Below are 24328 nucleotides of genomic sequence, written 5' to 3'. Positions count from 1 at the left end.
TTTGAACAAACCTGGAAAATTAAAGAGCTGCTTCTTCAGCCACCACCGACTTCAGCGGGAATTGAAGGTGCTTAGCGAAAACCGGGAAAAACCTCTGGCAACAAATACTAGATGAAAAACTGTCCAAGTATTAAAACAACATCACATTATCAACAAAAGTGAAAATTATGAGCCTAAAAACCATGACTGCAAACACTGAGCGGCTGCAGGAGGTGGAGTACAAATAATACAGTCTAGTGCTAAATTCTGAATAGCCAAAACACAAGTTCATCAACAGCATCAACGGGAATCTTACAAAGCTTTATTAAATAATGCAGATACAAACGATTATTATTTACATCCAAATTGTCAATTTTAAGTAGTACTGGCATGTAAGGCACGACTTCTCCTAAACTAGCCAATAAGTTACACAAGACCCAATACAATAACATGTAGCAACGCTGGTTTTTTGTAATACTGCACGAAACCAAAACTGTATGCCACAAACTGCATCTGCTTTCCATCCCTCTATTTGCCTGCATAGCTCTGCACACGATATATTTTGCATGAAATATTTTGGTTTTTGAAATAGACCAATTGCGATCACTTTTCGTTATGGTCCGTAAGAGAGTTCAGACAGCCAGAATATCATCCACAATGAAAACTGTGATACTTGTTATACGTAAACAAAGCTCTTACCTGATAGCTGCAAAATACTGCTTATGGATTCAAAGTTGCTGTGAGTGTGATTATAATCTTCAAACCAAAGGATTCCAACCAAGATACTTCCCCCCGCCCCCCCTATTCTCAGGGAAGTACTTTAGGACTAAGAACTGGAATCAAGTTTTGATTCTCGTCTGTTCAAAATTAATGTGGAAAAAAGCTCAAGCCAGCATATCTCGTTGCCACCTTGTTCAGGAAGCCAAATCCATGTGAGCACACAGTGACCAGCTGCCTGGTTTAGCAGAGCAGTTGCTGATGTACCCAGAATTGTGCGTTTTGTATCTGTGCGTCTTTGCCAGTCACGAAGAAAACCAAAAAGTCAACAAAAAAAACCCCAAACGGTAATACTTAGGCAACTATATGCTACATTGTATTTTACAGACTTACAAATCAGCACTTATTAGTTGGATATTATGGTACAAATATGGTTTAAATGACAATTCTGGGCGTGTGTGGCTGTCAGAGACAAGCAGACGGAACCAGCTGAAAAGGTCACTCATTCTAAGCGTGACATAAGCCACCTACTTTCCAGTGCACCAGGTGACCAGTGGTAATAAAAGGAGGCTCAGTTTCTATTGAGGTACTTCTATATGTGAAATGACCTACAGAAAGGTATTATATTTCTATCAGAACACAGGTAAGATAACTGCCTTCAATTAAAAATATTTACTACCAGAAGAAAGGTCCTCTTCGAAGGCATGTGCTTTCTCATTCCCAGTCCCAAGAAAGTGCTTACAGTAACAAGAAAGGAATACTGCAGTTGTACCCAAAGGAAGCCGCGCTAAGATAGTTATGTTTTTCTTTTTTGTTGTTGTTGTTAAAAAAAACCTTTAAATTATTCACAGTTGTTCCAGCATTCCTAATGTTAAAACAGCAAATTACGGTGATGAATCACATTGTAAGGCTAAACGTAAGAACACTTTATCAGTGCAGTACATTCCTGAGTCTTTGGAACTCAAAATAAAAAACTAGTTCTTTGAAATATACAATCCTTCGTATTTTTGGCTCATATTTTGACCTGTATTTCTATTTCCCTTTTTTTTAAAAAAGAGCGTTAAAATTAAGTTTTAGAAAAGGTAAATAAAAAGCTTTTATCACTATGACGTAACTTCTAATTGCTCGAAGAGTGCAAGAAAGCTTAGCGTAAACATGACTGGTTTTTTGTCCAGTCATCCTTGTCAACTGAGCGTAAAACAGCAAATAAAATAAGATTTAGAGAACTGAAGCATTGACATAAAAAAATAATTCAAAGAGCTTTAAATATATATATAAAAAAACCAATTATGAAGTTGGTTACATTAAAGAGATGACTTGAATTCTACTGAAACTGTGAAAGTTCTTAAAATTGCTATTGTTAAAGGCACTGGTTTTGGGTTTTTTTTTTTAATCTTTATTTTCCAGCCGTAGTGCATGGAGACGAGTCCTGCTCTCCTCTCTCTAACGTGAGCCATAATCCGTGCTCCAGAGTGTGGACGATGGGCTTGTTTTCCTGCTTGAGGACTGAGGACTGTAGGAAAGCGTAGGCGACATGGAGAAACCTAAAACACAGGGGAAAAGGAGAAAAAAACCCCAATCATTCTCAGAAATGGTGGAAAAAAGTCAGAAACAAAGAACCGCTGCTGATCATCTGCTGGAACACCTGGCGAGCGAATCTAATGATCCATTCAAAGAGAAATAACCCCTTCCGCTTATTGCCTCTTGAAAAGACATCTTTTAAGTATCTGAATTTTGTAGGTCTTCCTATTAAGGAGTTTAATTAAAGAATTGATTAAATCTTCTTAGGGGGCACAACACATCTCACCTCAACAAATAACTTTCAGTTTGAATTTGCCTTATTTTATCTGAAGCGTCAGGCATGTCTTTTTATAGGACTGCAGCTCACCATAACTTAAACAGATTTATAATAATTTGAATTTTGTTTTAATAGCCACCGTTGATTACAGATTCACTTCCAAGTGAATGGGTATTTTTTTGCATATTTCTGAAAGAGTTTGATTCTGCAACACTACAAATGGGTAAAATAGAGAATAAATATCATGCACATGCTGCAGCTCATCTGATGTCGTGTGAACCGAGTGACCAGCCAGCTGCTGCCAGGCACATCCTACCCGCACCTGAGTTCTGCTTTACCTTCCCTTGGCAGGAGCAAAACCGCGGTACCCACCTGGTGATTTGCACAAATTCTTACCCTTTTAACCCCCTCCCTAGATCCAAGGGGGCTGAAGCTGGCCAAGAGTTTCAAAAGAATTAGCAATGGGTAAAGGGGAGGCTGTGGGGTGAGGCAGGAGGATGGGCAACACATTTCCTAGGCACTAGCACAGTCCTTGTTGTAATAGAATTCAGTATACAGGCTGTCTCAGAGCCATACCTCCCTACAGTCAACTCAGAGGCAATAGCCAGACTTATCAGTTCATTCATTTATAGCTGGGTAACAGCTGCTTACTGTTATGGCTGTGTTGAGGAGTCGTCCTTGGGGTAAACGCTGGATGACTGTGCTGTTCTTTCGGTGAGAAGACTGCATGAAGGCCTGCAAGACATTGTAAAAAAAACCCCAAAGCCGGTAACAACAACAACAAAAAAAACAGCAACAAAAAAAGTCAAAATCATTTCACACGGAAATTATTCCTTTATATCTTACAGCTAATGCATTGTAAGAAGTTATGGGAAAAACATACGTCTGCAATCTTTCATACTCTTACCTATAATCATAACAGCTGCCCCTGCTAGTAGTGCAAAAAGCGTGAAGAACATTACTTGATAAGAATCAAGAAAGTGCTGGAATAGACCGGCTCCATCTGTAGAATCAATTAAGAGAAGACAATATTGAGTTAAAAGAGCACCTTATCCAATCTGCTTTAAGAGTTAACAGTTCTTAAACTGAAAATAGCCAAAAGAAGGTTTTTATTTATAGCAAATACGTGTAATCAACTTAGATAATACGACGTTGATTCTAGTGACTATTTCCAATGCAGTCTTCAAAATTTGCCAATTAACAGCTTAAGACATTGATATTTAATGACTTAAGCATGCTCTTTACTTTCTCAGCCCCAAAATGCCAAGCTGGTTTTGAAATAAGAAGGCATGCCTGAGAGTAAACGAAAGCAGAGCAAAAAAAAATAAATAAATTACTTTCAGGCACTTTAGCACTGGGATATTTATTCACACTTCAACAGAGTATTCTGAGCTGACCCAGAAGAAAAATATGTTCAGTCTCAGTCATAATGAGCAATTGTATTCAAGCCTTCCGGTCCCAGCGAGCAGTTCACATGTCAATAACATTAGGTGCCAGCTCAGATTTTAACACACTAAATTTTATAACCTCATGAACATTAATGGAAGTTAGAGGTTTATTCTGGCATACGAAGTCTAGAGATAAAACTTACGTCTCACTGGTGCACTGGTTCTGTCAGTCAAGTAAATCACCGTCACGGGGATAGTGATGGATTGGTCAGTCATCGGACTAGAGATAGTTAGAGTGGTTGATAAGGATCCCTGGCTTGAAACTCTTGGATCAGACAGACTAATGGTGTAGACTACATAACTCGGCAGTCCGTAGGATTTCTCCTTCTCAAAAGCCTTCACTGTTGGTGACCCACATTTCACCTGCCGAGGGGAAAAAAAACAACAACTGTTTGAGACTGAGAAAGCACAGCACATACTTATCTCCCAGGTCACACATCAGAAACGTTATGCCACAGAAATAAAGAGCAACTCACCCCTCAGCAGGAGTCGGACTGGGTTGTAACTTTACAGTGACCCCTGCAGCACTTCACCTCAGTTCACTGTTCAGGTTGCCCCATTAACTGCTGCTGTTGTGGGTCTGGGCTACCCCCGGAGTGACAAAATCAAAGTGTCCCTTAGCGGGCTATGTGAACCATGGGTAGTCAAACAAGCAAGTGGGCAAGAACCTACTCCTGCTGCTAGAGATCAGGCAGATTTTCCACTTCCCCACCTGTGAGCTGCTTAACCCACCCCAGGTTGCGCACAGGTGAGCCTGACACATTTCTACTACCCCCACACAAAAGTGAAGACTGAGGAGGAATACATTCCAAGGTGAGTAGTTCCAAATCACCTCAGGAACAATCCTGACACGGTAAAGGTGGCACATAGCACTTTTAGTTAGAAAGTTGCGTGTAACAGTTCAAAATGCTTTCAACTGTGTCGTGATACTTTCCAGCAACAGACTCACCTCCAGGGTATCAAGAATTTCAGTGGCACCAAATATTTTCACATCCGAGCTCGTGTAATGGTTACTTAAAAGCATTTCTGTTTGGTCAGCATAAAAGCCAGGATTGAATGGCACCTCGGTGCTGATCTGCTCCCCGGAGAAGTGGCTGCCTTGGATGGAAGCTGTAACTCTGAGCGTGGTTTTACTCATGCTGAGATGCTTCAGCTGCTTGTCAGTGAGCCTGTGCATTGTGACGGAACAGGTGTAATGTCCTATAAAAACAAAAGCAGTTTGACTGTTAATTGCTCAACTTTAATGTTTTTTCCCCTCCGTGCAGAGTGAGATTTCTGTAGCATCTTTAGAGAAGAGATAAAAAAGGTGGTAAAATTCAACAGACAGCAAGATCAAGAATGCGTAAGTGAATGGGAAGTGTGTCTGCTGGTAAAGCATCACAGTCATAGCACTAAAACAACAGAAAATACATCTTATCCCAAAATAATAATCATGATAAAACCCATAATAAAATTGACTGGAAACGGACATTTTATAGTATGCTAGCGAGACTCAATTCCGCTTTGAATATAATATTTATGCTAATACTGATAGAAAGGCTTTACTGAAAACAAATTTAACATCCTATTCCATATTCTCTTCACCTAATGTTAAAATTTTAGTCGGTTACCCTCACCACCATCCATTCTACGGAGACATGGATTATTATTTATAAAAGCTTTAAAAGCTAGATATTCAACCATGTTTCTAGTCCCTTATGGGACCTATTTGTCTATTATTAGCAATAAAGATAGTAAAAAATTGCCTGAGTACGGAAGATACAAAGCATAAGTAACAAGCAGAACTCGCTAGGTACATGTCTTCCCCTTATTTTCTTTCCTTAACAAAGCAACAGAAGCAGCCACTATTGTGCAAGGTATAATAGCGTTATCCACGACGGGTACAAGGACTAATCTAACAGATGATTCATATTAAACACCATACAGCCCATGGTGGTTTTGTTCTTTTTAAAATCACGTTGTAGTTATGAAACTACACATGTTGTAGACTTTCACAATTTTATTTCCGTTTCCACGGTATCTAGTAATTTCCCCTTGTTTTAAGTCCCAGTTCATGTTGTTTTGGGGATACAAAAGAATTCTATGTTTCATAAGCAATTACAGCACTCAGGTTGCGGAAGAAAGTTTGAAAGCATGATAAATGCCAGAGATGTTTAAACTGCAGAATACAAAGAATCCAAAAATGTATTGCTTTCACCAGATTTTCACATTTAAGCTACTTCTCTCAGTTTAATCATTGAGGTGAGTTATACTGCAATAACTACTGTGGCAGGGCTTTTAAAAGGCCAGCATCAACCACAAAGAATATTTGACTCTCGAGAGCATAAATGGGTGAAATCTAAACATCCTTGTTACACAGACATTAAAACTCACGATTGTTTCTCTTACCCCTTGTCTTAAATGCAGGGGAAGTTAAATACACGGTAAAGGCGCTGACGTGTGGCAAGAAAACACCTCAAAGAGTCACTGGATGTTTACAGCTGCAGAAATACCCGATTTTGGAATATTTGTCACCTGAACGCTCATTTGTAGCAGCCGAAGAAGTGTTTTGCTTCCACAGTTTAACAAATACAAGGCCTGATACTGTTTTCTAAATTAAGTTATATACAAGGCAATCTATTTTTTGTACAGTTCATCTGGAGTAAAAGACGGCAGCCGCTAGCTCTATAAAGTGTGTGACCCCAGCGTATTATGTCTGCATTCTGCAATACCGTCACTTCTGTCTCAAGGTACCATTGGCCTGTCCACACATCTACAAATATATGAGTAGTAATTTGCAAAATTAGGACCTAAATTTGCAGTAAAATAACATATCAAAGTTTGCTTTTCCCCCTCCAAGTAAAATAAAGCTTCCTAATTTCTTCCTGACTTACTACTACAACTCTGAAAACCACATGAAATGGGCTGCCACCGATTTCTGACTTTCTCTAAAAAACCCAAATGAGTGCCTTTGTTACATGCAGAAAAACCCTAGAAGTAAATACGGAGAGTACACTGAAGCCTGAGATCCTGCACAGCAGAGCTCAGAGGCTTCAGAAGGAAGTCTGCTGGGTCAAAGGGCGTTTGGACGGAACCAGAGCAAGAGTCAAAGTGTCTGCCCGGAGTGTGGCATCTTGTCCCACCTTACCTGAAACTGCATCAAATCCGGGTTCTGCCATAAAAATGTCGTGTGCTGGGAAGTCAAACGCATCATTGTTAAAAGCTAGATGGCAATTGATAATGGACTGTGGTTGTAATTCAGCAATGGCTTCAATCTGAGCAGGCAAGCACTCCCCTAAGGACAAGGAAAAAAAATTAATTAATCTCTAATTAATTAATTAGGAAAGAAAATTCTAACTAATTAAGTTTTAATTAATTAAAAGTAAAACCACTGCTTGAAATATCAGGTTATTCTGCCACCTTCTGAAATAGTTTCACAAGGTTATAATGATCTTAAAATAGCTGGAAATCATAGACAGCTGTCCTATCTCAGGTCTCATCCCAAACAGACAGCAAATGAAAATTTTATACGTTGCGGGGGTTTTTTGACAGGAATAATTTATTTACAGGAAAGAGAGAGAATTTTCAGCTCAGATGTGTCTGCTGAATAACTTATACGATCCTGGGAGTCTCGATTTATATTTTAGTACCTGGCAAGATAGGTTTTGGTAGGCTAATAATTCACATAAGGCACAATAAAATACTATTTGAACAAGTGCTAAGTGTTAAGCTAAAAACTAAAAGGAACCCCAATAAAAAAAAATACAGCTTATTAAATAGAAAACACAATATGATGCTTAATCTTTGTATTGGTTTTAATTGCTGATGATTTCTGTAAAAGATTTAAGGATGGCAACTACTTTAAACCCGCTCAGTAAATAAAATTAGTAACTTCAAGAAGGCAATTGGAATTAAAGATATAAGCAAACAATTAACTGATTGCCTATTAATTGTTTTTGATACGATCAAAAATGACACTCTATTATCTACCGATTTTATTAGTTTTGAAATCTTAATAGCGCCCCAGAACACCCTCCACATTCTGTACTATGGCCTTTCTAGAGCTCCTGGGATTCCAGAAAGGCACTAGAGGTTCACAGAGATCTTCCCACACCAGCTTCACAGACCCTTAAAAACAAACAGATAAACCGAAACACAACCTAACCCCCCCATCATGAATACACAAACATGCAATAAACAATCAGCATAAAGTTTTTTTTCATCATACCTTTCAAATTTTTATTTTTTTCCCCAATTGAAACTATCACTTTAGAGGCTGCAACTCCTTGTAAGCTTGTTTTCACTCCACTTACATGCATTGCTGTAGTCCTCTGAGGTATATTAATCAATATCTGAAAAAAGGATGATGTATAGTGTTACCAAAAACTGTTTTAACAAAGAAAAATTAAGGCAAAACCAGATTGGACTGATTGCACACATCCTTGTATGTATAACAGAAGAGAAACTCCGAGAAGTTGTGTTTCTCTTTATAAGAAATCCTACGCTTCTCTAATTTTAGAAACTGCCTTTCAAGGCAATTTAAGCTTGCAAAAACATTCTTTTCTTTCTACCCAGCCCCCATAAACTAATAGGCATAAAGCTCTATGTCTAAATTTAAAGGGCTGTCTAGTGCTTATCTTAGCTGATACAGTGAATTGTGTCAACAGTACGACTGCACTGTAGATAAAGTAATTTAATTGAGTAGTTCTGATCAGTGATGCACACTCATACGGCACAACACGAGAAAGGTCTTGTTGGCATCTCATTCTGCACTGAAACTTCATTCATAAAAGCAGCTGTACTTAAAAATTGTTTAGCATCTGGAAACAAGCTGGACAAGCAAGGGAATCAAAATGTATACTGTAAGAACTGTATAAGCTAAAAATAGAAACTATTACACTAAATTTTCCTCCTTAAACCAAACGATTAAAAAAACCATAATGTGTTTGGACACAGCAAATACTTCCCAACCGTGTGCATTTCTAGTACTTGTTCTTTTAAAAAGAAGGTTTCTAAATATTGATAAAAAGATAAAATAAAATCACGGAATACATTTTTGGTGAGGGTCCACCTGAAGCAAATCAACACCAGCAGTTGTGTTAGGATTTAACCGTGCCTCACCTCTCGGTATGTTTTAAGTAATCCAGGAATCTCATAATAGACGGTGACCACACCAGAATCCCTTGCGATTGCTACACCAGTCTTGGAGTCAACTTGAAGAACACTACTCAACGAGGAGCTCCACGCGCCTGGCAGGCCTGAGGAGAGACACCATTTGGACACCATTCAACACGTTTATGTTAACTGAAGCATTTCATTGTCACATTGGCGTCTGCATCTATGCAGCACGGGGACGCACACATCCCAGTTCACAGAAGCTAGGTTCTAGGGTTCATGGGGTGGAAGGCCAGCAGCTCAATACCACACTGACTTGCAGTTACTCTGACAAAAGCCCATTAATACTAAGAATCAAATAGAGTGAGTTAGACAGTCCTGACTCTGCATGATTCCCACAAAAAACAAGCCTTTCAAGCTAATGGACTGGAAGTGTCTGAAGTCCGATATGAATACAATACAAGCGACATATTGCATGGTACAATTAAAATCAGAGGAGTTGATCAAACCTATTTTTATCATTAACAAGAACAGTGACATTTGATTCTGAACAAACATCATAAATTATGCATTTCGTTTCCCCGAGAATGAGAAAGAGTCACACTGATGTCAAATTATAGAGCTGCAAAACCACAGCAACTGACGTGCCGCTTACCTTCTTGGTTTCTCAGCGACGTGCTCAAACACAGGACATCGCCTACCACCACGTCGACGAGCTCAGGAAAAATGGCATGTTGCACAGGCAGCGGGACGTAGTCTGCAATTCCACTGTGTTCCGCATCCCAGACTTTGAGCAAGGTCAAACCTACATTTACAGTCCGGACTGCAAATGTGTTGTTTGTGGCTCCTTTCCCAATCTGTACAAAGTCATCTCTACAGATAAAAAGAAATGCTTTTACATTAAGGTGAGTTTGCTAATGTCATTATCTCTTGCAATAAACAGTAGTTACTGAACTCTTTTTAGATGGCCGACTTGTTGTTTTCAGTGATGGTTATCTTCTAATGAAGTCTGACAAAATAAGGAAAATATAAAAATGATTTAGGTGCTACTGAGGCGAATTTCAGTTCTCGCATTGTTATGCTGAGGAAATACTGAGGTCATAATTATGTATGAGAACTACTTCCTAATTTTAAGAACTGTAGAACTTTAGAACGTGGTAATCTGTCTCTTTTCCCTTTTCTCAGGGAGTTAAGCAGCAAAGAAATTTAAACACCAACATGCAGCTTTCCAGCCAGAACTCTACAAAGCTGAATTCCATTTGATTGCGAGTTCTGATGTGTATCAAAATTCAGCATTCCCAAATGCAAACACCCGGAGCCCTTGGAAGTGCCCCCAGCACAGAGACTGCTGCCCTGGCAGCACCCCGCAGAGACAGCGAAGGTCCCGCCAGCGGGAGAGCTGGGTCACCAACTGCTGCACCTGGGGTTAACGAGCATTGCTTCTCTCTCAATGCTAATTATCAGTCCTGTGCTGAAGCAGCTCTGTCACGCGATTTTGGAAGCTAAGGCAGTGTTATACCTCTGTATGCTATAGAAGTTTCTGCAGAGCATTTAGGTAGGAGGAACGAGAAAAATCTTTCCCCCCGCCCTTTTAATCATGATCACTGTACTATAACTGCAAGGTGCTCTGCAGGAAACACGCTACATTATAGTAATGGAATTGGTGATTGTTTACTAGTTCCCAAAGGAGGCTGTTTTATATATTTCTTATTCTTAGTGGCAGAGACCAAAAGCCTTTTGAGGCTCGGCTGTGCCGTGCAAAGGCTGTACGAGCGCATCTGAAAAGACAGCCCCTGATCCAGAACGTTCACCACCTTACATAAGGCTGAAGTGAGTCAGTGTAACGAAGCACTAGGAGCAAAGAGGCAAGAGGAGGCAAATGCTAATCAGATCAATTGTTTATGCAGGCCACTGATGTATGCAATCTGATGATTCAGAGGCACTTAAAGCAGCAACGTACCCCAGCAGGCCCCGCTAGGGATCATGCTTCTCTGGGCAACCTTCCATTTGCTAGAGAATATCCATTGCTGACTGGAACTCTCCTTTCTGCTACGGTGCCTCCGAAGGCCTCAGAGACTAAATCCTTTCTTTGCTAATCCCAGTCCACGCTATATCTTCACTTGGTATCTTTGGAACAATCTTTGTTCCTTGCTGTGCCCGGGTTACGTGTATTTGGCCTATTTCGTTCTCCGTAATTAACACCCACGATCGATACCTACCTGTTTGTTGCAAAGTTGAGCACAGAATTATGTGAATGAAAAGTATCTCCAGAATTATCGTGAAAATGGACGGTAAGTGTCAGTGTCACACCCAGGGGAAGAGCCAATAATGCCTCTTTGTTGTGCGTGTGCAGAATAGGACTCATGGAGATTCTTAGGTATGAGATGGGGTAGACCTGTAAAAACATCAGGAGTGAAAAGCAAAATCAAATTGCTATTTTTGGTATCTCTATAAAAATAGTAACCTAAAAGGGTTCTTATTATGCAAATATACAAATCTTCCTTTATGAACCACTTGCTATACGTTTAGCCATATGACAGTACTGACACATTGTGCTTTTATTATCAATACATATATTCCACAGAATCACCGAATAGCTGAGCTTGAAAGAGGCCTCTTGAGATCGTCTAGTCCAGGTCTCCCTGCTCAAGCTGGACTAAACCCATTTGCCCTGGACCACATGCAGTCAGGTCTTCAGCATCTCCAAGGATGGAGACTCCACAGTCTCTCTGGGCAATCTGTGCCAGTGCTCAACAGCCCCCACAGGGAAAAAGTGCTTTTCTGTGTTCAGGCAGAATTTCACACGTTCCAATTCATGTGCATTCCTTCTTGCCCTGTCACTAAGCACCGCTGAGAAGAGCCTGGCTCTGGCTTCTTTGCATACTCCCATCAGACATTACTTAGTATTTTTCTGTAATAGCACTGGAAACTGCTTCACAAGCAACGATGATGTAGAAACACACATCAAAATCTTCAGAGACTACAATATTATCATATAAATTAAAACTATTAAAACTCCCTGGATAAGCAAGAGAACGAGTTGCCCCATGACTTCTCTCCCACTAATTCTTGAAATAAAAAGTGTAATTCCTCCCCAGTTACCAGAACAGGAGTGAGGTGCAATGTATGTGACAGTAAGGGGATGAAATGGTCACTGTTTCTCCGGTTCCCTTGCACCTGATTGAGAAAGCCAAGATGATACAGGTGGTTTCTACCAGTCTTGGCTCTATTTGAGCAAAGGTTTGCCCAGTGGAGGAAAGACGAGCAATAGCCGCAAAGCTGGTCCCTAGTGATCCTTGTCAAATAGTATCGTAGCCATTACAAACTGCCGCCTCTCAAACAGGTCTGACAACAGGGCTCCCAGAGGCGGGAAGCAACAACACCCACGGTCTTTCCTCTCGAGCTGTGTGCTGGGGAGGTGGTTTTGACCCATCACTGGGCACACTCACCTTGGTACTGGTGGCTGTACGATGCTGCAGCCAGGCCGTCCTCTGAGGCACGGGCTGAGACAAATTAAGTGCAACAGCCAAAAGCAGTCAGAACTAGCATCTGGGAGTCCAGGCGCACAAGTTGCCCACAAGCCAGCCATGTGCCCTTGTGGCAATGGTCTCCTGGGGGGCATTAAAAAGAACGTGGCTAGTAGGTCGAGGGAGGTCATCCTCCCTCTCTGCTCTGCCCTGGTGAGGCCACATCTGAAGCACCGTGTCCAGTTCTGGGCTCTCCAGCTCGAGAAAGGCAGGGAACTACTGGAGAGAGTCCAGCAGAGGCTACGAAGATGCTGAGGGGACTGGAGCATCTCTCTGATGAGGAAGGGCTGAGAGCCCTGGGGCTGTTCAGCCTGGAGCAGAGCAGGCTGAGAGGGGATCTCATCAGCGCTCCGCAATATCTAAAGCCCAGGTGGCAAGGGGACTGGGCCAGACTCTTCTCAATGGTGCCCAGCGACAGGACAAGGGGTAACGGGCACAAACTGCAACACGGGAAATTCCATCTAAACACGAGGAGGAACTTCTTTGCTGTGAGGGTGACAGAGCCCTGGCACAGGCTGCCCAGAGAGGTGGGGGAGTCTCCTCTGGAGATACTCCAAATGCGCCAGGACGCGTTCCTGTGCCACCTGCTCTGGGTGACCTGCTTTGGCAGGGGGTTGGGTCTTCAGAGGTCCCTTCCAAGCCCCTCCAGTCTGGGATTCTGTGATCTGACAAACCCTCACTGGTCAGCAGTCTGCGTTTTGTTGCCTTGCTGCCTCTCCTCAACCAAGACAGAAATCAGGAACTCCAAATTCTTCAGAAAACTCTTCTGGATTATCCACACATGCACACCCCCACTTTTTTGCAGTAACACTCCAATGAAGGAAGTTTGTCTGAAAACAAAGACTTCCCAACCATTTGATTCATTTTTTTTAAACAACATATTACTATTTTTGACTAACTTATCTAGGTTAACTATCAAAATTACCCAACAAAACCAGATGTATCTGTTCTTTCTGCTACAGCTGTTAGAAAATAAATAATGGAAGGATAGAGAAAGCAAAAACCCTCAAATATATAGAGAAAACTATTGTAAAAGAAGCCCTCAAGCTTATCTTGTAGGAAAATCCCTTTTTTCTGACCTAAGAGGCTCAGCTAAAATGTAAAACTCTGCAATCTGAAAATGTACATGTCAAAACTTGAAAAGGAAAGGACAAATTTGGCCTTAAGCAAAGAGCATCTTTGGTGAATCTGAAAAAAAAAAAAAAAAGAGTGGCTAGAATATCAGTATATACAACTGTCTACTCCACAGGCTGATATAAGCAGTTAAAATATCACTGCATATAGTCATCTGCCCAACTAGCTGAGGCTACAAGCCAACAAAACCACCATTTCCCTGACAGATTTTCAAGCTTGCTTTATTTTAAAGTGTCAGAAACTGTCCCATAAGGGACAACGGCTAAATTTAATATTGATGAAAACAGCTATTTACTGTTAAAACATCTCAGTTTTTTAAAGTATTTTTTATTTAAAAAAATATTGAGTTGAGTGCAGCTGGTACAGGCAAGCGCTTAGCTGGCTTCCATGCTAAGCACTGTCACTCCGTACTTCCACCCTCCTCCTTGCCTTATATAAGATCGTTGTGTTTTTTTTTTTTTGACCAAAGTTGAAGGTCTAAGTGTTAAGTGATGCTGCTGCAGCAGTTTGGTTCTTAATTGTGTACAGTTGTAAACAGACAAAAGAAGAACTTAGGAAAGGAAGGACAATGTGAAGGAGAGAACTCTGCCTTACAATGACACAACAGATTCAAGCTCATCTCCTGCTCCATCACAAGTTTTTCTACATGACCTTCAGCAAAAGCACACAAACTCTCAGTCCTTCATCCTCAAAATGAAGGCAGCAGCACTGTATTACCTCATGAGGTTACCGTGAGGCTAAAAATATTATTTCCATAAAAGTAGCATAGTCCTAATAAGTACAGGAAAACAAATCAGTCGTACAAGATGCTCAGCTGAGATGGTTCCTACTACAAAGTGCTCACAAGCTTAATATCACAGTGCACCGGCTCCACAGTTAGATATGCTAACTGTGTATGGAAAGAACGCACTAAGTGGGGATTTAACTTCAGTATCACTATATGCTGACTGAATGTCATGTGAGCCAACCTCACGCTCATTAGATGTCTTTCACTTGCCGGATCCAGCAGTGAAGGGAAGAAACAAGGTCATCTATACCGGAGCTGTAGAAATTCACTGCCACCACCTAGCAGCAGGAGTGGCATTACTGAAACTAAGGCACCATTTCTTTTTTCATTCCCCACCCAGGGGGACCGACCTATGTGCTCTCCTACAGACCAAGCTGAACATTATGGCACGAAATAAAATTAAAATAAGAAAGCCCCGTAAAGCCAGTTCACAGTGATTTTAATAATTAAACTTACAAGTAAGCACTCAATTTTATGTCTTCCTCGTTTAGCTGGGACATAAGAAAGATGTTGACAGAGTAAAAAGGGACAAGAGGAAGTGGAGCAGCGGTATCTCAAGGCTCATGTTGCTGGACGTAGAAAGTTCTTGGCACAAGGACTTTTAAGCAGAAATGAAGGACATAGGCTCCCTTACGTCCTAAGTGCCCAACCAGTAAGATCCATTAGACTTCACATAACAGCATTCAATCAAGAGATGAAGTTTTGAGAAAGAAAGATGCTTCATTAGCCTGGCAACAAACTGCCGAGCGTTGCTGCGGATTTGTCCTTCCCTGAAGCGTCCACATTTCAGTGTAGCTTAGGCGCACAGGACAGCCTCCTCGGAGGACATGCTCCTCGGCAGCGCACCAAATACAGGCAGCAGCACCTAACTTATTGCATCTGATAAGAAGGCTTTCTCATGCAGAGATTCTCATTATATGTAAAAGCTGAACTGCTGGGAAACAGCAGAGAAAATGAAATTTTTGGGCACCATACGCTTGCATCTCCAATATCTTGGAAGTATCACTTGGGTACATCACCACAGATGCTGCATTTATATTCATTACTTCAGATGATATTTACCTTTTTCACACACTGCAAAATGCATGTTTAGGACATTAACATCTTTTTTTATTTGAACTTCTGTTATTATCAGCCTTCTAAGAGATTTTTAGGACAAACTTTTTTTTAAAAAAAAGTTTTTAAAGGCACATGCACACAAAGGCCTTTTATGAAGTGTACCAAATTTAAGAAATTGCTGGGATTTAATGTTTATCCAGCTAGTTTAAGCACACTAAGCTTTTTTTCAAAGCTCAGAACTGACTATTAATTCCTAGACATCACATTTTTCAGAAGCGAAGTTCAAAATGTGCAGTTAACCATCCCTGTTGCAGTAGCAAAGATATCCTTCTAACAGAAAACTGCAAAGAGAGAGAGACGATACTACCTTAACAGCAGCTACAATGGTCTGGTTGATCCCAAATGATTCTTGTGAAATCACTTCAATTGTCGACGATCCTACCAAAGACCCAGAGTTAAGGAAACCTCTCTCATCGATTTTTACAACAGGAACTTTATCTGGTCCATCCAGGACGCGGTAACTCAGTGAAGCCACTCGGTCCCTTAAGAAAACAAAGGAAACAGAAAAACAAAAACGCAGGGGATCCCCTTAAAACCATATTTACATGAATATATTAAGCAAATATAAAAGATTCCTGTTTGGTATGTGCTTTTTTTTCCACATGTCTGCAATAAAAGTTGAAAAGCCTGTGTTCTAGTCTAAGAAAGAAAAGTTTAAGCTCTGATTCGAGCTAACTTGGAAGAAGTCTTATCTGGGTTTAGGCATGTACCGAAATCTAGCTTCCGTCCACTGCCCTGCAGTGTCATCATTCACTGATGTAAACTTGATTCCAAATAATAACGGCTGAGGCTACAACACGCAGCTTCTGCGTCATTTTCTGTAAACAATATTTAGAGGGAGATTAGTCTGCCAGGGCCAATGCTGGTATTAGAGATAAAGTCAGGGATGTGATTAAGTGGATCTCATCAGTTTCCTGGAAATGGTTCCGTAGACAAGGTTAATTTTTGGAGTAACTCTCACCATGGTATTTGCATATTAATGAAGTGAGCAAATACATAAGCTGTAGTTAGCAGGCATTCTGAGACATTAGCTACTTTTAAGTATCATTTATCACATCTTCCAAAAGATCTGTAAATGATTTTTTTTTCCCCAAGCTCCTCCATTCAGAGAGAAATACTTTATCCTAGGAAAAAAGATTTAAGCTGGATTTTAGTTGCCCTTTTCTTGGCAATAGTGTATTTGGTTTTGGTGGTAGAGTTCAGAGACAGGGGCTCCAACATTGGATGGTGAAGATAATGGGACAAAGAAATGGACAAACTGGTATCTAGCAACTTAATGACTAGTTAATCAGAAAGACTGCTCAGGAGAGATAGCAAAACAACATTAGTAAGTGACTACAAATGACAGGGCTCCTATATAACTGTTCCAAAAGCAGATGCTGAATGACCGTGGTCAGTGGAGCTCTAGTGAAACTAATGGTTCCCTCCTCTTAAAAAGTAAATGCATCTAAAGCCTCACCCTCAGCGCGTGTCTTGTGGGCTAGATCTGTACATTCTTATGCTAGGAAAACCAAATTTCAAGCCCGAGATGAGTGTGAAATGTCAGTCTTTGAAAACAGATTACGTAAAAAGGACTTCTCATTTGGAAAGGACATTTTAATCTCAAAATTTAATCATAGCCTCTGTGTAAGAAATACAGAGAAGTGTATACCATAGAGCCTTGATCGCCCATAAAAAATTCCAGTGGAAGCAGGCTACTGCTTTAACAGGCTCAGCATCTTTTAAAATAAGGATCCAAAAGTTCAAATACTAAATGCGTTTTCTAGCCACAATCTAACTAATACAAAATTTGACAGAGCCCAAGAGTAAGAGTACAGATAAGATACTATTAATCACCAGATAAGTCGTGTATTATATGGATGTACTCTGATATTCTTTTTAAAAGATTGAAACAGCTTACTTCAAACAGAATTGCGTTATGGTTTTGATAAACTGTCAACACAAATCACAGTGTGAAAACTGATCACTAACCTGTTTGTCTGAAGTTTAATAAAGGAATTTGGCGACATTAAGATTTGCTCTGCTTCTACTTCTGGAGTGACGAGATGAAGTTTGTCAAACACCTGGAAAATAAGAGGCATTTTAGCCTACTGTTGGGTGCAGCAAGTAATTTATTTCCATTTATTTCACCTTCAAAACAAAAACCTCCACATGAAACTAAAACACGCCTTTTTTTTTAACCTTGTTTAATACATATGGTTAAAAAATGAAAATTAAACATGATTATTTGAGATTAGGATGGGCAGTATCTTCTACAAATTATTCTGAAGAGCATTCATTTCTACGGCTAGAGCTATGAAGTAGTATGAAAAAAAGCAGCAGATTTTTCAAGTGAAATGGTGTTGGAGACCTCACGTTCGCCCAAGTTATTTTAGACTACCCCAAGTCTGCGCCAATGAACTGAACGCCCACACGAGGTGCACTCCTCAAACACGTTTTCCAGTTTGTTCCATCTAAAGGAATCCAGTTCACATACTTCAAAACTGCTCCCCAAGGCACAGTAAGTGGGAACAACCAGGAGATTCATTTCAGAAGCTAATCCCTGATCCAAACGAACATGCATGCCTAGACACATATGATAAGCGCTATACACAAGAAGTATTATCGTGCAGAGGGGAACTACAGCAGCAAAGTTCTTTTACAGTTCTAACTCTGCTTATCCACAAGACACAAGTCACCTCAATTTCAGGTGATCCAGAAAAAAAAAAGCCTAACTCCTGAATTTCATTCAGGCATCCCACCAATGTGTGCCTGTTCAGGGTAAACGTTACCAACACTTGGGGAACTTGGAGGTCTCCAAACAGCGCAACGTTATACAAACAAGAGTAAGGGCTCAAAGAAAAAAAAAAAAAAAAAAAAAAAAAAAAAAAAATCAAAGCTGGAACTACTCCCTTGCATTTCAAATTCCTGACTTCAAATAGAGACTTAATTCAGCTCTGAAATAGATATTAAACCATTAACTGTGAGGAACATCATCATACCTGAATTTGGATTTCATCAGAGAGTTCTCTTGCCATGTTGTAAAACTGGTTGGCTGCAGGATCAAGGACCTTCACAACAACTTTCAGGCCTGTTCTTCCCTTTACTCTGCCATAAACATCCATTGCAAAGTTATATTTTGCAGGAAGCTGAAAAGAAGCCTTGGACAGGAGAAAGCGATTAAAATTTTACCGATGGAAAGAACTGACATTGACACAGAGGAAAGACCAAACCCAATGCTGACAATCACTCTTTGATTTTGTGTTGAAGAAACAGTATTTCCTCAATTCCCATTATGCGGCAGTTTCCCTTTCCCAAGATACACATACACACACAATTTACCTCGCTGTGTCTTGTCTTGATATCCAGAGTATCCCTCTTTGTGACAGACCAGTGGAACGTTAACCCGGGTACCGCATTGCCAAACGAGAAAGGAGTCTGACTGCTGGTGATGCCCATTACGTAAACCGGCATCTAGAAACGGAGAAACCAACTTTCTTAGGTAATTTTGGGATGCTAACCAAACCTGCACACAGCTAAGATAATTAAACTCAAAATTCATTGATCAAGAGATGGCATTTCTTATGAAGAAAACGGTCTGGCTGCTGTATATGTTGCAAGGATGTATCACGCAGAAGACTCAACGACCAACTTGTAAAAAGTAAGTTTTGATTTATTCTCATTTGCTACATGCTCTACAAAAAACAAGTACCAGTTTTATATCAGAAAAGATGTGGTGAATAATTCATTTGTCCCATTTGTATTATTAAATCTTCATCTTACTTCTGTCACACACTCTTAAGTTCTCTACACCTTTGTCTAGACGTTCCCCCTGATTGACTCTGCTCTGGACATCAACCTTCCCCTTCCAACTCTCCAGATTAAGACAACATAACACATAAACACAAACTAGGGATTTTCTAGTTTTTATTTTTAATCTTCAAAGCAATTCATTTACCTGGCACCAATGAGCCAGAATCACTAGCCATTTTGGAATGAGTAACCAATAGGGGAAATACCGACTCCTAAAAAATAGACTTACTAAAAGGTAAATTTGAACACTATCTGTTGTTCCGTATATAGCAGACATACTGCGGGTTTTTAAACATACAGGTGAAGAAAGTCCCCACTGCAAATAGAATGAATCCATACCAAATGATGCACGAATTTCTGAAAATCAGTCTGGTGCACAGGGTAAATTTGTCCCGATTTCTCTTTTAATATGTTCAGCTCTGGAGCTTCTCCGCTGAGAGCACATTCATCCCTGCAGCAGCAGTGGGACCCCTCAGAGCAGGTAACCACTCAGAGCTAGAGTGGTATTATCGGATGATCTAAGCAGAATCGTCACAGCTCGCAGGTAAAATTTAAAGGCAACAAAAGCTTGTCCCAAATCAACTAACCTGTGTACCGGTTTTCATTCGTGTAATAGGTGCACGAATTCTAACAGCTGTCAGCTGTACTACTTCAACTTCCACTTTGTCCTAAGAAGGAGGAAGAGAAGACATTGTAAGCAATTGTCAAATGTGAACTAGATTTCACTTTCGGGATCTTTTCACTATTTTGCCATTCTTTAATCACTTTTGCCATGTGATTTGCATGTGACTTATCACACAAAATACAGATGGACATAATTCAGTGGGACTGTAAAAAACTAGAAAAGCATTAACTTTGTAAATTGATAGACGTTTAAAAATGCCATCTATATTTAAAAAAGAAAAAAAAAGCTCTGCTCAAAATTACTGACGATGTGAATGATGGAGCCGAGAGGTGACAGACTGCAAGAGACTAGATCATAGAGATCCCTAGGAGAAAAGGGATGAATAATCTCAGAAAGTAAAGGAAGACGTTGGGAGAATTAGAAGGAAGTGAGAATGGGAAGCAGCAAATGGAACAATCAAGAATAAAAGGATGATATACGTGATACTCTGATGTCTCCTCTTCACATATCCTGACATTCCTGATAGACACTATTCGTACTGCATACTGGGGAGGAAAGGTCAGACCTGGACCTCCTTGGGCAGTAGATTTAGCTTTCAAGTTCATTCTGCTTCCTGCCACAGTACCAGGGCAGACTGCTGCCCCCGCATTACAAAGCACAGATTTTTTTTTTTTTTTTTTTTTTAAATTACTTTGTCTCCTCTTCTTGGCCTATGGTGACATCTTTCAAGCAGCAGAGCTTTGTGGTGTGCAGCAGCTGTCCTGCCTTGACCTCAAATGAAGAGCCATAAGATTTGGCCCAAGTTCTACTGTTCTTAGTCCCATGCAAGTCCCAGAGACTTGTGCTCCCTTATACGTGCTGCCTGCTCAACAGCTTCCTTATGCTCAGCTAGAAGGAAATTAAATGGACAGATTTTGATGGAGTATCAGGAATTCACTGCTTGAGCTTCGTAGATGGATTCAGCCCACAGCACGGAATGACAGCTTTCTATACAGCCTGCCTATAGCTTAAGGGACAACGCGTTTCTTAGGCAAGATTTACCTTCTGACTTCTACTGACATAAGATGCTGCTAAACTGTAAGGTGACCCAGGCAAGGACAACCTTCTGCTGTTTTAGAAAGGCTTTTTTAGATGGGCTTTTCTAGATTTACTAATCAATTCTAAAGATATCAGACTGCTCATAAGGTGTACGTAGGTTATTGGTAGAACTTTGTTTCAAGGTACAGCAAGATTTAGCTATCTGTTGAAAGCATCAGCTGTGCCAGCACATGCACAAGTTCACAGGCCAGGGAGTGAGAAACACTGATTTTTCATCTCCTTAAGGAAACCAGGAATAAAGTGCATGATAACGTTACTAATGCAAAAAGACTATTCGTCCCTTTTGAGCCAAACCCATGAGTTAAAGAGCCTCATTCAACCCCAAACAGTATCATACAACATTACCTGAGACACAACGACAAGCTTCCCTGTCTCTGCATCAACAGCTTGCACCAGTCCTGTTACTGTTCCATTCCCAATCGCCACTCCCCTGACAAATCCCGTGCTGTTCACTGATGCAATCTTCTCATCGCTGATGGAGAAAATGATGTTGGATTGAGGTTGAGGGCCTCCTTCTGAAGTGATCTACGATTAACAACAGACAGAACAACTAAAATTAACCCATCAGATATTTGTTACAGGGTGCAACCCCTCTGTGCTCCGCACCACAATGTCTTCAGTAAGAAAAGGCCGTCTGAAACTTCCCAGGGCACTTCAGGGCTTATTTCTCCTGCACACTTGTCTGTCTTCCTTGCATGAAGTCAGACTGGGAAATACGTGAGCTAAGCACAGAAGTGGACTATGTGCTTTGTGGAACATAAAAGGCTGATGCTACATCCATCCCAGATGGTTTCTGAAAAATTTACCTCATTTTCTCTTCACCACACATGGCATAGCTCTGCTCTGTGTTTCAGTTCGCAGAACTAACCCACTAATGTTTAATTTCATGGAGGTGACAGATTATTAATGCTGTGCTGGTATTTAACACTGGAAAAGCTGACATTCCCTTGACACAAATAAATACAAAACCTTTGATCTGGCAATACAAAAGTACAGAAGATGGCTCGAGAATGAAACTATTCAGCTATTCTTGTTAGGAGGATTAGTCTGTGTGAACGTAGCTTAGTTGCCAAGTTGAATATCTATTCCTGAAAAATAAGTTATAAACATTTATTTTAAAATAGAAATTACAGAAGAAAGAAAATATGTAAGATGCCTTACCTGAATCATGGCCCCAGTAATTAGGGTCACTTTCCTTGGCAGTAGTCTAAATGGGGGAAAGACCTAAAAATAGAAATATGAATACTTGTGTGCAGGCTATTTCAATTAGATAAATTATGTCACAAAATAGTACATACAAGTGTAAAACTGGCTCTTCACTTGCTTAATTACAGTAAGTTGAGCATGCAGAAACTTAACTGATCACTTGCTGTTAAAAACCACTGTGAAGTCTCAAACAGACTGGCATGTGGATAACTTCCAGACAGAACGAGCGTTTTACTTTTTCTGGCAAATTAATTCCTGTATTAAAAGTTAACTATAATATACTGTTCCTATTCTATCCTAACATAGATTTTGTTTACTCATATATTTTATCTGAAATTACTTACTTCAATCTGTTGTGGAGCAGAGTTGATTCTTTGTCCTCTTTTGTCAGCGACAGTTGCCGTGAGACTAGTCTGACCAATGGCCATCCCGTGCACTAGAAAAGCAGCAGTATGGTCATCGAGAGCTTCACTGAGTGGGCTGCAGCAAACACACACATTAGAACAGAGAAGCTTATTGAATAAATCACACGAATAACAAATGCAAAGGACTTATTTAGTGCATAGCAGTTTTATTATAAGGACAACTAAGTGACTATGTCTTCAGCAAAATTAAGGTAACCATCATATTTCTACATGTAACATCATGAAATGGCTCTTTGTAGCCTGTGTCTTATCTTAAAACGAAATATCTGAAATGAAAATTAAACAAGCGTTAGTTGGTACAGACCGAAGCTCTGCCAGGGAGCCCACTAACAATTTGAGCAGTATGAACAATACTGGCACACGCCCTGATTCCATACCTTGACAGTATTTAATGGCGTGGGATAGACACAGCCAGGCAGCACCGCAAGGTGTACGCGAATACGCACCCCCCCCACACGCTGCCCCATACAAAGCAGAATGATTTTTGCTCATTACCTCAACACTAAAAAACAACAGTCCCAAAAGCTTATTTTCTGTGATTTTAATCATTGTGTTTAGAGCTTGGAAAATAAGGAGCTTCAAGGCAATAGGATGATTTAGTCCACCTGTTTCTAATGGTTAAGAAACAGACAGACTGAGTTTGATAACATCAGATATGTCTTCACAGAGTTCTTCATGTGACATTATTTGCCAAGTCACTGTTCCCAAGACACATAAGGCCCCATGAAATACTATAGTGCATGAATACAGTCTCATTCATCAGTCAACAAGACATAGACTGTTAGCTTAGGTAACATTCCTGACAAATAACCATTTTTTACCATTGAACAGGTAATTAAAACTTTACAAAAATAAAATAAACTCAGTCATTGCATACTACCCTGCCTCCAAGCCAAATACCAAAAGGTATTTTACTCGTTTTTTGCTTATTCTGCCTATAAACATATTTGCATATTAATAAAAAAAATATCCATTAACTTACACAAGTGAAACAATCTGAGATGCAGCCCTTAGTTTGAGATCCATGACAGCAAAGTATTTTGCCAGAAAAGGTTTCTTGGAGTCATCCAGAACTCTGACATAAGCTTTAACTGTTTTTCCAATCTCCACCTGAAACACAGTCACATCCAGTCATTTTTCATTTAAACTGTTTTTATTTATTACCATAAACGTTTTCATTTTATTTTGTATTACACTTTTAGTAGGGTATTAGAGATAAAGCCCCAAGGTTAGATTAGCACTGATTTTAAAGAATAATCCCTGCCAGCTATGGTTAGCGTCAAATTAAATAAATGAATTCAGGTCTTTCAGCTGGCAAGGGCATAATTAAAATATCCAGAAATATCAACACTTATTTTGCAGAAGACGCACCCAAGCTGGCGAGTAAAACGAGTTGGACTTTTTTTGTTAATTTTTAAAACATGACATATGGAAAATGACCTTGGGGCAAAACTTACTCCTAAAAGACTTGCTCTCACGCGCTTTAAACAACAGGATATGTGAATTAGTGTGTTCATATAAATTATGAATTAACATGGCTGTGTAAATGCTAAAGCTGAGATTGCTGCCACACAGAACG

At 40.1% G+C, this 24328-nt stretch overlaps 1 protein-coding gene across 1 annotated transcript in view; it reads right to left on the bottom strand.

The window, feature by feature from the left end:
• Positions 1 to 281: 281 nt before the first annotated feature.
• NUP210 (nucleoporin 210) overlaps positions 282 to 24328 on the bottom strand; it is a 68497-nt gene continuing 44450 nt past the window's right edge. Inside the window, exons 22-40 of the mRNA XM_063348126.1 lie at positions 23732 to 23859; positions 22669 to 22804; positions 22280 to 22342; positions 21464 to 21643; positions 19983 to 20063; positions 18925 to 19056; positions 18585 to 18743; positions 17575 to 17666; positions 15911 to 16085; positions 11256 to 11431; positions 9692 to 9909; positions 9043 to 9179; positions 8150 to 8273; positions 7070 to 7216; positions 4892 to 5142; positions 4086 to 4305; positions 3402 to 3497; positions 3146 to 3229; positions 282 to 2240 (exon numbers count right to left, since the gene is read on the bottom strand). Of these exons, the coding sequence (XP_063204196.1) occupies positions 2140 to 2240; positions 3146 to 3229; positions 3402 to 3497; positions 4086 to 4305; positions 4892 to 5142; positions 7070 to 7216; positions 8150 to 8273; positions 9043 to 9179; positions 9692 to 9909; positions 11256 to 11431; positions 15911 to 16085; positions 17575 to 17666; positions 18585 to 18743; positions 18925 to 19056; positions 19983 to 20063; positions 21464 to 21643; positions 22280 to 22342; positions 22669 to 22804; positions 23732 to 23859 (2700 nt within the window). The 3' untranslated portion in view covers positions 282 to 2139. The remainder of the gene's footprint in view (positions 2241 to 3145; positions 3230 to 3401; positions 3498 to 4085; positions 4306 to 4891; positions 5143 to 7069; positions 7217 to 8149; positions 8274 to 9042; positions 9180 to 9691; positions 9910 to 11255; positions 11432 to 15910; positions 16086 to 17574; positions 17667 to 18584; positions 18744 to 18924; positions 19057 to 19982; positions 20064 to 21463; positions 21644 to 22279; positions 22343 to 22668; positions 22805 to 23731; positions 23860 to 24328) is intronic.

Source organism: Chroicocephalus ridibundus, chromosome 10 (genome assembly GCF_963924245.1).
Source record: "Chroicocephalus ridibundus chromosome 10, bChrRid1.1, whole genome shotgun sequence".
NCBI classification, from domain to species: Eukaryota; Metazoa; Chordata; class Aves; order Charadriiformes; family Laridae; genus Chroicocephalus; species Chroicocephalus ridibundus.
This window is presented reverse-complemented; position numbering and strand designations above follow the sequence as displayed.